The 14,920-nt window shown below is 44.8% G+C and overlaps 1 protein-coding gene across 1 annotated transcript in view; it reads left to right on the forward strand.

Moving 5' to 3' along the window:
- Nucleotides 1–4,795: 4,795 nt before the first annotated feature.
- The window catches only part of LOC115092908 (histone H2A.V), a 96,247-nt gene continuing 86,122 nt past the window's right edge, over nt 4,796–14,920 (forward strand). Inside the window, exon 1 of the mRNA XM_029604323.1 lies at nt 4,796–4,973. Coding sequence (XP_029460183.1) covers nt 4,971–4,973 — 3 coding nt within the window. The 5' untranslated portion in view covers nt 4,796–4,970. The remainder of the gene's footprint in view (nt 4,974–14,920) is intronic.

Raw genomic sequence — 14,920 nt, forward strand, 5'->3', positions numbered from 1 at the left:
GCTTCACCCTTCTGATAAGAACATTTGTTGGATAGAATTCATTAGCTACTAACTTTCATGTGTTTTTGTGTTGAAGGTTCTAGGCCTTTCATAATGTGTCAGGAACTTTCTTTTCTTACATCAATTAAAGTACTGTGGTTGCCATGTTAGTCCACTTGCATGCATGGAAACAAAGAACAATAAATAAATAAATTTAAGAGAATACCTTTTCTATGGAATTAATATATTTCTTCACTAGCTTTTGGGAGATAATAAAAAACCCCAAACTCAAGATTTGATCTTCCTGTTTGTAGAGGATTCTGTGAGTTGGACTCCCTGGCAAAGGATTGTGGGGGGTGGGTGGGAAGGAGGGTTCAGGAGTACTCAAGGCTACGCTTCAAAATTAATCAGCCCTGGACCAGTTTCCAATAACACTTTATTCATGGGCTGATGCAAAAAGCTGAGCATTAAAACTGCACTGAAATTCAGCACAGTTTCTTCGTGCACAAACTCCTGATGCTGGCAAGCCTCGATATTGTTAATGCAACTCCATCATTGCGCTCTGCTTCAACAGCAGTGGGAAAAGGGGAATTGGATTCAGACAACAACCAACAAGGGCCCTGACTTTTATGGTTTGGGGAACAAACATGGGGGTAACATACTGATATGGCACTTACCACCCTTAATCACTAAGCCTGATATTTTTAATGCAACTTTAACATTGCTCTCTGCTTCCACAGGCAATGATTAAGGGAAATTGGATTCAAACAGCATCCAAGGGCCTTGCAGTCTGAGAAACTGATAAGCATGGGGATAACCTGCACAGTGCAGCAGATACTGGCATAAGCTTGCTGGGTAGACTGGGTGGATTATTTAGTCTTTTTCTGCCATCATGTCTATGTTTCTGTGTAATGCAGCAAGAATTAAAAAATGTGCACAAACCAGAAAATGTGCACAAAGAAAAGGCTTAGCACACAGTAAACCTTGATCTATGTGCATAAATAATTTTATGCGCAAAAAACATTTACATAAATCATGTTTTCTGTGCATAAAATATGATTTATACACATGCAAAATGCTTTCTGCATATAAAATCATTTTATGCACGGAAAACATGCTTTTTGTGCACAAAGGATGTTTTCTACTTATAAAATACTGATTACAGGTCTTGGCACTAAACTCCAGCTTCTGTCCATACCTAAGATTAGTTCTGGAAACTTTAAGCCACTTCAGACTTGGAGTTAAGTTTCCAGAGCTTAAAAAATACACAAGGTAAGCCAAGCACACTTCTCTGTATTGGGGGTTAATAGCTAATGCCATCATTAGCATGGAATTTCCAGTGAGGATTCATTTTTTTTAAATAAATGTCTTTGCTGGATCAGCAGTAAAGTTTGTGCACACAAACAGGCTGCTGCAATAAGGTGCATCCAGCCTAGTGCACGAGTTTTACTTGTGGTTGAGTACATTTCGTGTGCACAATAATAGCAAGGAGAATAGCGTTCCTAAATCGTGGGTCCTAACAAATACATACCAGATAGCGCCCATTGCATTTAAATTCCATGTAAATGAAGATATTAGCTATTACTGCCCAATGCAGGAAAGAGTGCCCAGAGGCTAGGCAGCCAAAACACATTTTTTGTATGCCAGAAAATTAACTCTAGCTCTGGAGGTGGAGTAAAGTTTACTTACAATCATGAGAAACACAAAAAATGTGGTCATTTGTGTTGCGATAAATGTGCCCCTTCTAGGGTAGGGTTGTTTAGAGAGATTATTTATTTATTTATTTGTCATGTTTTGTATACTGTCATTCGGTTTCGCCATCAGAACGGTTTACAGAATTTGGTAAGTGTGTTAGTTAAACTAACTTTACAACATATTGTCATCATAACATAAGATTTAGTTATTTGGGGTTGGAAGAAAAAATGTAAACATGTACATAAGGATTAGTAGCACGGAACATGATGATTAGCTGAAGGACACCTTAAAAAATCATAAGCGATTCCTTTCCTTTTGGTAAGCAACAGACACTGCAAATTTCCATAACTTCATGTAAACAATGTACTTTTATTAGGAATGCACAATTTAGATGCACCTGATGCAATAAACTTTTGAGTGCCAAACATGTACATCTCCCTAGTGCGCCCTTTTCGTACAGCAGTTCAATTTCTTTCTCATTAGAAAATTGCAGAGTGCAAAGGGGATGTGGATGTGCATGCGTTAGGAAAACGGGAGCTCAATATGAGCACCCATTTTATTGCATCGGCCTATGTGCACACAACTGTTAGTCTCCTTGTTCTGGACATTGCGGGGGTCCATTTTCAGCTTCTGTCTGGCCAGCAAAAAGTTAGCCAGCTAAACTTACCAGGTTAACTTTGGCAGGATATTCAGAGGTACACAGCTGACCCATTGAATATACCTGACTAATGCTAACTTTAATATAATGTCTACATTTAAAAACAAATAATTCCTAAACTCTGGTTGGAGCAGGTTCATATTAGAAGAAGGTGCAAATAGGTCTGAACTAGAATATAAATTAACTGCAATCATGTGTACACAATCTAAAAACATCTCTACAAAATGTTCTAGTAGCATGTTCATGGTACTCAGAGATTGGTGGCATACAAAGTATCAGTCATTTTTGTGCTTTCTAGGGTGAAACAAGTTATGGGTTTGGTATTAAAAGTCTGGCAGAACAACCAGACTTTCATTAGCTTCCTGCATGGGGAGTAGTCATGTATTTTGCAGTCCTTCTGCGAGAAAGTTCCATAGGACAGGTGATACTCCCGAAAAGGATTGTCAGTTTTGATCTGCTCTGTTGATTTATTTTGTCGCTGAAATTAATATGCGTTATTGCAGAGTGGTTCATAGGTAATGTTTGCTTCTGCAGATACAAAGATCTGTAACAGGGTGGATACCTCTGAGGAATAGATAAAATGAGCTAAGCACAGAGGCTGCTTAGAAGAGTAAAAAAAAAAAAAAAATTAAGCAGATTTTCAGTATACACACCACTACCCATTCCCAACTCAAGCGTTTTCAAACCATCCCCACCGGAACAACTCTCAACCACCCCTCTCCAGAGCAACTCAGGCACATAGTTTCTGCAGTGCAGTTTCTCCCCAACTGGAGCCTCTCTTGAGATACCTAGGTAGAGCCATGGGAATTTTTTGGCCAGTAGCATAGGGAACAACAGACAGCACCATATTCTTCCATGGATTGGAGGCAGCAAGACCCACTTGCTTCTGTTGGGGCCAGCAGCAGAGTTCGTACACACTAGGCCCAACCCCAACCTGCAAACATTTATTTATTTATTAGTTGTTATATACCGACATTCGATCTCAATCGAGATATCACACCGGTTTACATTCATGCTTATTTTGCTATCCCCAGCTCTCTGTCTTCAAACTGTTATAGGGAGCTGCGCTGCCCCCGTTCCTCCTTCTTTAGCTACTGGCAGAGAGTTTAGGTTATCCCAGTGGGAGATGATCTGCCAAACTGGGAGAATTGATAGGTATGGCAAACGACTATACACTTTCTGACTATTTTTAATCAGCCCTAGCTTACTCGACCCACAGCATCCCCCGACTGTCCTATGATAATATTCACTGAATAGTAAATTATGATACCTTTGCATGCTATTTCGTAATTATTTTTTGTATAAATGCAAAATTCTGTTCCATACTATACTTGTGCATCATGCAAGTTATTGTTTTCCTTTAGTTGTTCTATCAGTCCTTTCACCCCTGTACTTTGCTCTCTACCTTTCCCTCTGTTCCCCTCTCCCCTTCCCTGTTTTTTGTATTTTCTCTCAGTTACATGTAAACCGATATGATGCACCCACGAATACCGGTATAAAAAGTTGTTAAATAAATAAATTTTCTTTGATGGAGTATTAGTTCCCAAAAGCAAGTCAGAAATATGTTTAATTAGTGAATAGAAAAGTACCTTATTTTGTCTGGCTGACCTTTATTTCTACATAAAGAAGTAAAGGAAAAAACGGAAAAACGAGGATCTATATTACAAAAACAAAACAAATTAGGTAGACTACATGTCGGACCTCGCCATCCTAATCTGCTCTGAGATAGCAGTACGATAAATGCAATAAAGGTTATGGGAAGATTGAAAGACCTAACAAATAGGTGGCATACTCGCGCCCTTCAACACACACGTTTTGGGCACAAGTCCTCAGGCCCTCTCCTATACCGTAGATCCGATAAGTAGAAGCCCTCACAGGAAGAAAACTGTCCCCCAGCTAGGTGCCCCCACTGCTCCAACTATAGGCTCACGAGAACAGCCAACTGAAAGCATAACTAACACGATTAGCACCTTTATCTCTAACAGTGTCCGTTAAAAGAAGCCCACTGCAGTTAAAATATGAGAATCTATGTAACTAGACGAGATCGTTACCCCTTAAAACGCCATTTTCTTCAATGTTATAAAACAAACAAGTCGGGAGGCAACACACCACGGCAGGCCAAGCCATTCATCCTATTGGCTAAGGTAATGCCACTCATAGTGTCCAACCCGCTTTGTAGGTATTTCCTGCTTTGATTGACTGTTACTTATGCCGCTCCCGTTAGGCTCTTTTATTTGATTGGGCCAAATCCTTGCTGGGGGGCGACATGAACGTGACGTTCGCCTTTTTTGTGTTGTTGTTGTTCCGCCTCTCTAGGTGGTGTGCCGTGTGCAAAAAAAAAAAAAAGGGGGCCAGGAAAAAACAGCCGTTAAAATGGGTGAAGGGTGGAGGGGAGAGGGAGGAGGAGGAGTGAGTCGCTAAAGAAAGAGGAGGTGATTGGTTCTGTTAGGGTTTCAAACCAGTAAGGAGGACTGGGATTGGTGGTGGGAGGCCTTGGTTTCTCGCGCTTGGGGTTTATTGTGTGCCGTCAGTGAGTGTGTAGGGATCGCGCGCGCTAGAAATTTTTTTTGGCCTCTTTTTCTCAGTATTCAGCGGTCACAGCGTTACGTGTGACAAGAAACCTTTAGTGCTCGGAACCATGGTAAGGATGCGAGGACGGGAGTCGCTTGGAGGGAGAAGTGGGGGTGGGGCTGCCCGGACTCCTGCACCCGCGTGGAGGTGGGGGCGAGAGGTTCCTCTATTAATGGTGGTAGTGAGTGTCAAGGTTTGTAGTTCCGCCTGAGTGGTATCGTGTCGGTGGTGAGTGGTGATACGGAATCTGGGGGAAGTCTTAGAAGCGTGGTTGTTTCTGTAGCTGGTATACTAGTGGGGAGGGGGTGTCAGGAGACGGTTCCATGCCGGGGTTGCTTTGGCGGGAAGTGATCTGTGGGGAGAAATTAAGTTTAGTCTCGGACTCGTGAACTAGAGGAATAAAGCAGTATATTTGTCCCAGACTACTGACTGGCAGTGCGCCCTTGCGCTTGTTATGTTTAGTTGACAGGATGTAGGCTTGTGCTGCAGGATCTCCCACCCGGAGTGATTTGGCAACTAGGAAGTTTACTCTTTCTTCACGCAGACCTGATTCTCTGACTTGGGAGTTGGGGGGGGGATGCTAAATGATTTGGGAGAGGTGTGCTGGTAATCTCTGTTCTGTGAGGCTTTTTTTTTCCATCATAAGCTAATGGCATGCTATGTTTGTTTTAATAATGACTTTATCAACTTGTTGTGATTATGATTTAATTTGTTGAACTTTCCCTAGCATGACTGTTATTGTAGGCGAAACTATTTTTAAATAAAATATCCTGTAAACTGGCTGCTTCCCCCCACCCCCCCCTGCTTTTTCCCGCTGTTTCTGCTTAAAGATGGAAGTAAACTAGACCCGAAACGGGTTCAAGCTTCTGCTTGTTGCTGCGAAATAGTTTTCTCTATCCGTGTCTCTGGTGCCAGTAATATATTCTTTCTTAAATATCGGGGGCGGGAGATGACAGTTGGTCGAGTGGCAGATCGAAGAGGTATCCGGGGAGGGGTGGTTGCTAAAGGACATGACAGTTGGTTAAGGGGGGTGGGGGGCGTGTAGAGGGCGGCAAAACTACATCCGGGTACCTCGAAGTTAAGGAGGTGGTGGCGGCGATGAAGTTACAGCAGGGTCTGTACATCCAGGCATCAGTGCTCCAGGAGGAAGTCCGGACCAGCAGTGGTCCTGGGCTGCAGACACCGTTCCAGTTCATCCCTTATTTCAAGTTAGCAAAATGAATGCAGTGGCATTAAAAAGTGCACGCGGGTATCTTCACTCTTAAGTAACATCTACAAGTGCTGTCGATCTGCACGTGGGAATAAGTGTAGTTTGATAGTGGGGAAGTATTTTTAGTACGATTTGACAAAAAAGACTCCTATGCCCAGTGTGGTAGCTTCTTTTGAAATGATAAAAGAATCGTTTTCAGCGTTTTGCATTAGAAACTCCAAAAAGAAAATGGAGGGCATAAAAACGTCCGAACTTGACCTTTTAACTACTGCTAATTATTTTTGTAGTAGTACTAGATGTATGCAGCGCTGTTGGTATTGCTAAAAACAAATAGCCTGTTAGGTTCTCTATTGTCTTTTGTATACTTCACTGGAAACACTTAGTATGACTCTTATCTATAGGAAAAATGGGTTTTAATTTTATCTGAAATAGTAGGGTACGCTAGTAGTTTTCTTCAGGAACACTGATATCTTTAGTAGGCTGTGATATCTTTTTGACTAATGAAAGAATAATCCAAAAACGAATTTGAAAACAGGACATATGACATCAAGAGCTCATTTTAGGTTTAGATATTATGTTTGGAGTCTTGTTTAATATGACATCACAGGTTACAAAAGCTAATGTAGAAGCACTGGAATAGATTTTTTTTTCCAGATTCCTGAATTATGAATTGGAATATATAATTTTATTTCACTATTGCTTTCTACCTTAGGTACTGGATTTTTAAACCATTTGTGTATGGTGTGTCTCTTGTAAGGACAACAATAAAAATAAATTCTTTATTTTGCACATTTCATTTACATAACTGTTAGTATTGGGATGGTTGCATATTAAATTGAATAATATGGTCCCTTTATACATTCAGCATTTTTAAAAAATATTTTTATTGGCAAAAAATAAACATGCACAAGCAATTTGGACACATCCCAGATGAGACAATCAGAATTTTCCCCCCATATATCCATTCCTCCAAATCCCAGCAAATAATACAGAAACAAAAAAGTTCAGTAACATGTTGCCAGAGTTAAGAGAAGAAAAGCAAGTTTGCTTACCGTAAACAGTGTTTCCGTAGATAGCAGGTTGAATTAGCCATGCTGTCATGGGATCTGTCAATCAGGTCCGGGAGGCGGAGCTTGTCAAAGCGGAGATTAGAGTTTTTGCTCTCTGCGGCTGCGCGCGTGTTCCCGCGCAGGAAAGTAACGGAACCTCCTCAGTCTGTGATTAAGCTGAAGTATAGTCGAAGACTAGGTGACTGCCAGGGAGGAGGGTGGGTCAGCATGGCTAATTCATCCTGCTATCTACGGAAACACCGTTTATGGTAAGCAAACTTGCCTTTTCCCGTCAATAGCAGGGCTGAATTAGCCATACTGTCATGGAAGTCCCAAACTCCCGATCATATTGTTTATAATATATATATTTGTATGTGATCCGTGACAATGTGGCGGTCACCTTGGATAGGATGATAGGGCAAGCAATCCTGCAATCTCTATCTTCGCATCAGTGGCTGCCTGTTGATTAAGGCAGTAGTGAGATGTAAAGGTATGAAGTGATGACCATGATTCATACAGAGACGACGCAAGACTCTGCGCCGAAGGAAAAGAAGCTGCCGGGTGAACCAAGAAAACACCATGGGGTGTATGCATCGAAGACGGCGTACGCGGCGATGACGCAACCGGCGCACGCGGCGACGGCACACGACGCAATTAAACAAGGGAGCCGACCAGACACCTACAGGTCCTTACTCCCGTAAGTCTCCGGCGGGTGCATATCGGCCATGAAGCAACACAAGAGCCGACCTCTGCCCCACAGGTGCCACACTCAAGGCCTACTCAACCACAAGGCCACCGAACTGCGGACAAGACGCAGTCCCACCCCCACAAACGAAAACACGCATCAAGGACGCTGGGGCCACTGTTCACGTCGGCTTTTTCAGCTTCTGAAGGAGAAGGGGCTCAGACACTTTCATCCCAGGCTCCATCTTCTTCAGTTAGACTATTCAGATTTATCCCTGGCCTCTCTTCGAAGATCAGAAGCCAGTCCCTTACAAGAGCCATTATCCAAAAAACGACGGTTACCAGAGGAAACCCGTACTCCTCATTCTCAGAGCAAGAGACCAGATGCGGATATCCTCTTAGCAGCAGTTCCTGTAAGGTCTCCACCCACAGGCCAAAAACCTGCTATGCCTCCACAGACGAAGGATGCTTTTGTTAACCTCTCCCTGGTGCTGTCTGGATTTTTTGAGGTTATGCAGACGTCCTTCCAGATGCCGACCTCCAACCCTCCCAGTGGGACAGCGTCACCACAACCATCTGTACACTCATCACCGTCACAACCACGGTCGCCTTCACCTCTGGCTCTGCCACCAGATCCTACTCCGGTGTCACCTCCAAAGGGGGACCCACCTCGGACTGTTCTTCAGGAGTTTCATGACACTTCCCCAGATTCCTCTATGGGATACCCATCTGACCTGGCGGAGAACCCAGCAGAGTCCTATTCTCCGCCAGAGGACCTCACATATCCAAAATTCTTGGAAAAGATCGGGAAAGTCCTCAACCTTCCCATTCAAAAAGTCCCAGACCCCAGATTGGACAATTTGGATCTCCTAAAGATCTTCGACCTCCCGGCCGAGCCTACAAGCTTGCCACCGCATGCAGATTTGGACTCAGTCCTCGAGAAATCTTGGGATACCCCATTTACACTTCCAGCAGTATCCCAGAAGATTGATCTGAAATATAAAATGCAAAAATCCCCATACTATATAAACCCTCAACTGCCACATGCGTCCTTGGTTGTGGAGTCTGCAATGGGGAAGGTGAAGAAGACTAAACTGCATTCCGCTTCGTCCCTGGGGAAAGACCTTCGTACTTTGGACGAGTTCACTAGAAGGGCCTACCAGGCATCCATGCTTGGCGCACGTATTAACCATCAGTAATTCTATTTGGCAAAATATCTCTTTGAATGCGTGCAACGCCTCAGGGAAAATCTGCATTCTCTCCAGGACTCCCACCCACTACAGGATATGGAAGAGGCCATCAGACATTTACTTTGTACCATCTATGAAGGATTTGAAACTTCCTCTAGGGTTTCAGCAAGTGCAATCGCGGCATGCAGAATGGCATGGCTCAGAGCCAGCTCCATACAGGACGGTGTCCATGATAAATTGACCAATCTCCCTTGCCGGGGAGATAATTTGTTTGGCTCCAAATTACAGGAAACGGTGTCTCAGCTCAAGCAGTCGGTGGCGGTGCAATCGCTCACTGCGCCCCATTCTTATGCTTCTTCGCGTAGGTTCTATGCCCCGTATAGACAACCTTTCCAACGGAGGGCATTCTGTCCATATGCGTCCTACCATCCACAACCATACCATCCGCCTCCTCGCCAACAACCCACTCAAAACCAGAACCAGCGTGGCCAACCTTGCCCGCAGTGCCCGAAAAACAAATCGCAACCATCCTCTAACAAACAAGTCAGTCTTTTTAGAGCTACCTATGCCACCATCACCAAAGGTATTTGCAGGGGGCATAACATCCCACCTCCAACAATGGGAATCCATCACATCAGACCAATGGGTCCTGGAAGTGGTATGCTGGGGGTACCGAATTCCGTTCCAAAGCCCCCCACCCCTCCCTCACCTACCAATCAGAGGAACCTGATCCAATCCTACCTGACTGGATGAGGAAGTGACCGACTTATTACATCAAAAAGCGATCTGCCTCCTTCCATCGTCCTTACAGAACAAGGGTTTTTATTCCCCATATTTCCTAATTCCAAAGAAATCTGGGGACCTCCGCCCAATCCTGGACCTCCGGGACCTCAACAAATTTATAATCAAGGAAAAGTTCAAGATGGTATCCCTCAAATCCATCTTGCCCCTAATCCAACACAATGCATGGATGTGCTCCATAGACCTCAAGGATGCATACACTCATATTCCAATGCACCCTTCCTCCTGGCAATACCTCTCCTTTCAAGTCAATGGCCGGCACTTTCAATACAAAGTACTTCCCTTTGGACTGTCAACAGCACCCAGAGTGTTCACCAAGTGCATGGCAGTGGTGGTGGCATCCCTTAGACAGCAGGGTATCACCCTTTTTCCCTACTTGGATGATTGGTTACTGGTAGCGTCCAACCCCACTATCCTTCAACATCTCCATGACACGATCCATTGTCTTAATTGCCTGGGTCTGATCGTCAATTACCAAAAATCTCACCTGCAACCCATACAAGTGCTCCAATTCATAGGAGCCCTACTGGATACTATGAAACAGTCTTCCACAGGACAGAAGACAAACCATGCGCCACATCTTCCGCCGCTTACATGCGACCCGTGCGCCTTCCACCCTACAAGTTCTGATTGCTCTGGGGCATGTGGCAGCCTCCATCCATGCAGTCGCATTCACGCACCTACACATGCGAACCCTGCCGTGGAACCTCAAACGACAGTGGAAGCAACATACGCAACCACTCACTTGGAAAGTCTCGCTAACAAACAGTGACATCTACTGTTTTGCTTTTATGTTTTTTGTTTTTATTTATACTGCTCTATGAGATTCGTTAGCCAATTTATTTACATTACAATGTTTATTTTGATCTAGTTTACCCTTTTCCAAGTTCCACAACCTTGTTCTATGTAATGCCTATTGGCAAAAATTTATGTTCAGTTTCAATTTAAACCGATGTGATTTGTATTTCATACAGGAACACCGGTATATAAAAATCTAAAATAAATAAATAACAAAAGCCATGACCTCAGAACTAGACTGGTGGCTGAGAGGAGCACCTTTCATATTCCTCCCGCACAATGCAGTCCTCGCCATAGACGCCTCCCGCAAGGGATGGGGGGCTCATCTCTCTCACTTTCAGACCCAAGGTCTATGGACTCAGCAGGAGCAATGCTTCCAAATCAATCTCCTAGAGTTACGGGCGATACATTACGCACTACGCACCTTTCTGCTCTACCTTCAAGGTCAGAGTCATGGTCTACACAGACAACCAGGTGGCCATGTTCTACATCAACAAACAAGGAGGCTCGGGATCCTGGACACTATGCCTAGAAGCCCTCATCTGGACCTGGGCATGCAGCCACTCCATTCACTTGCAGGCCACATATATCCCAGGGATTGCCAACACCCAAGCGGACAGATTGAGTCGTGTATTCCACCCACACGAGTGGGCTCTTCAGCCAGAAGTGGCGGAAACCATATTCAGCAAATGGGGACGAATGACAATTGACCTGTTCGCTGCCGAACACAACAGGACTCTCCCTCACAGTTCAAGAAGCAATCCTGGCATCGAAAAAACCATCTACACACCGTTAAATTGAAACGTTACGCGTCCTGGTGTGCATCCGAACGACTTGACCCACTGTCATGTCCTCAGACACGTCTCCTTGACTATCTTCATACCTTATACCAGTGAGGACTGGCCACGGCCTCTGTTCGGGTCCACCTGAGTGCGATTGCTGCCTTCCATAGACTACAGGACGGACAACCTATTTCCGTACACCCGATGGTTTCACGTTTCCTCCGGGGCCTTACACATCTTCGTCCTCCAACTTCTAAACCTCCAGTTCCTTGGAACCTTAACTTGGTTCTGGAGCAACTAATGCAGTCACCGTTTGAGCCACTAGAGTCTGCTCACGTCAAATACCTCACATGGAAGTTGGTCTTCTTGACTGCCATTACGTCAGCTCATCGAGTCAGTGAACTACAGGCGCTAGTACACTACAGCCCGTATCTTCAGTTCTACCACCACAAAGTGCTGTTGCGACCACATCTTTCCTTTCTTCCAAAGATGGTCTCTTCGTTCCACCTGAATCAATCCATCGAACTCCCAACGTTCTACCCAAAACCTCATGCCACAGAAAGGGAAAAACTCCTGCACACGTTGAACTGCAAATGAGCATTAGTGTATTACAAGCAGCGAACCCAGTCGCCTACAAGACAATCTCGACTCTGTTTCCTTTAACCCGAATGCGCCGGGTCTTCCAGTAGTGAAACGAACTATATCTAGTTGGATCACTCAATGCATACAGTTTTGCTACGATAAGCAACAAGAAAAGTTGTTGACACGCCCCACGGCGCATCAAACACGAGCGGTGGCTGCCTCTCTAGCTCACTTCAGGCAGGTTCCACCATTGGACATTTGTAAAGCGGCCACTTGGGCCTCCCTTCATACATTTACAGCTCACTACTGCTTAGATCAGCAAACAACAAACGATGCCAAACTTGGGTGTTCCCTTCTACAGGCATTTGCCACAGGTGCTTCTAAGTTGACGGACACTTAATTACATCAAACTTCACTCACTTCAGAGACTTACATACTAATATAGCGTGATGGGGAGCTTAAGACTCCCATGACAGCAAGGCTAATTCAGCCCTGCTATCGATGGGGGAAAAAGCAAGTTTGCTTACCGTAAACGGTGTTTCCGTAGATATCAGGATGAATTAGCCATGCTGACCCACCCACCTCCCTGTCCAGTCGACTTTCCGTCTTCACGACCACGCTTGCTTTATTACAGACTGAGGAGAGTCGTTTTCCAGCACGGGAAACCATGCGCAGCCTCAGAGCAAAGCTCTGACATCACTAGTGAAGCTCCGCCTCCCGGGCCTGATAGACAGTTCCCATGACAGCATGGCTAATTCATCTTGCTATCTACGGAAACACCGTTTAAGGTAAGCAAACTTGCTTTTACTGCCCCAAATCAAGCCTGATACTTCACTTAGAATACATATACAGCGCAGCTCACTGCTTCAACGGCAGGGGGTATGAAGAAAAGAGGATTTGTATTCAAACAACCAACAAGGTCTGAGTTGCACAGGCTGGGTAAATAAGCGTGGGAGTAGCTTGCTTATTACAGCGGTTACTACCCCAAACCAATTAGCTAGATACTTCACTTAGATGCAGCTCCAGCACTGCTATCTACGATGGCGGGGGTGGAAGGGAAAAAAACCAAAAAAGTTATTTAAAGGGACAAGAGTAACAGAAAAGTATGGAAAAAAAAAGTGTGAAAGCTTGCTGGGCAGATTGGATGGACCATTTGGTCGTCTTCTGCCGTCATTTCTGTTTCTATAATACAAAATTATCAGGTAAGTAATTTCTCCATTCTAAAACTAGAATATAATAAATGTTTCAAAACAACTGATTAATGATTGGATGTAATTCCATTTAACATTTTTCAAAATTATTAAAAATTCTCCAAACACCAATAAAATATTTCTAAAAGCAGACACATCACATAATACCCAATAATTAAAATGGCAGTCAATCAGGAAAGAAACTTAAAAAGCCACCTTTATTTACCCTCTCCAGTAACTCCTCCTACTCCTTTCCTTTTTTGGGGCCCATGACGTCTATTGCGCACGCACATACACACTCTCTAGCGTGCACGCACATACACTCTAGGTCTCCGAGAAGAACTGGACCGGGTGGTTCAGGAGGCCATCGACAAGGCGATGCAACGTCTTCAGGTTCCTCCGGCACTGCCTGTGGAACCGATCGTTAACCTGATTCCGGCAGCGCTGGCACTGCTGCTATCCAGGATGGAAGCGCTTATGGCCGCTTTTTCCCTGATGGATCCTGGGTCTCCGATGGCTCCGATGCCCTCCCCACTGACAGCATCATCGGGAGGAGAAGCACGTTCCGCATCCCTCCATTGGGAGTTCTGCCTCAGCCATCTATGCCATTACGTCCCTCGCCACCGACCCATCCATCGGTGCTGATACATCCGGCGCCACAGTGTCATCCATCGATGCCCTCAATGCCTGCCCTCAATGCCTGCACCAGTGCCTTCGAAGCCATCATCGGTGCCTCCGGTAATTCCTCAGATTCCTTCGGAGCCTAGACCGGGACCTTCAGGTATCCAACCACCCTGTCCCCCTCTAGTTCCTAGAGGGACGGGTGCTGATCCTTATGACACCTGGGCTGATAATACCTCAACAGACACCAATGATTTACCTTCACCACCTTCACCCACTGAGAGTAGGAAGCGTTCTCCTCCAGAGGACCTCTCCTTTATAAACTTTGTGAAGGAAATGTCTGAATTGGTTCCCTTTCAATTACAGACGGAACAGGATGATAGGCACCAGATGATGGAGTTGCTCCAATTCCTGGATGCCCCCAAGGTAATCACCTCTATTCCCATTCATCAGGTCCTTCTCTATCTCCTCAAGAAGAACTTGGAACATCCTGGATCAATTACTCCAGTACACAGGAAAGCTGACACTACCTATTTGGTGCAATCACCCCCAGGTTTTAAAAAATCACAGCTTGATCACCACTCTGTCGTGGTAGAGTCTGCACAAAAGAGGGCAAAGAGGTCAAAGCCTCACTCGTCTGTTCCTCCTGGAAAGGAACAGAAGTTCCTAGATACGAGTATTCCAAGGGGCCATGCTCATCTCCCAAACTGCCGCCTATCAGCTTTATATGACCCAATATAACAGGATCATTTTTAAGCAGATACAGGACTTCTCAGACTCCCTGCCTCAGCAATTTCAAGAACAATTACAAACCCTAGTAAACAAGGGTTTTGAGGCAGGCAAGCATGAGATTAGAACATCTTATGACATTTTTGACACTTCCACCAGAGTGTATGCAGCTGCTATTTCGGCGAGACGGTGGGCCTGGCTCAAGTCTTCTGACCTTCGCCCAGACGTGCAAGACCGGTTATCTGACCTGCCTTGTGTCTGAGATAATCTGTTTGGCGAACAGATTCAATGGATGGTGGCAGAACTAAAGGACCATCATGAGACCCTAAGACAGCTCTCTTTGATGCCTTCTGACGTCTCCTCAAAACAGCCCTTCAGAAA

This window comes from Rhinatrema bivittatum, chromosome 5 (assembly GCF_901001135.1).
Source record: "Rhinatrema bivittatum chromosome 5, aRhiBiv1.1, whole genome shotgun sequence".
Lineage (NCBI taxonomy): Eukaryota > Metazoa > Chordata > Amphibia > Gymnophiona > Rhinatrematidae > Rhinatrema > Rhinatrema bivittatum.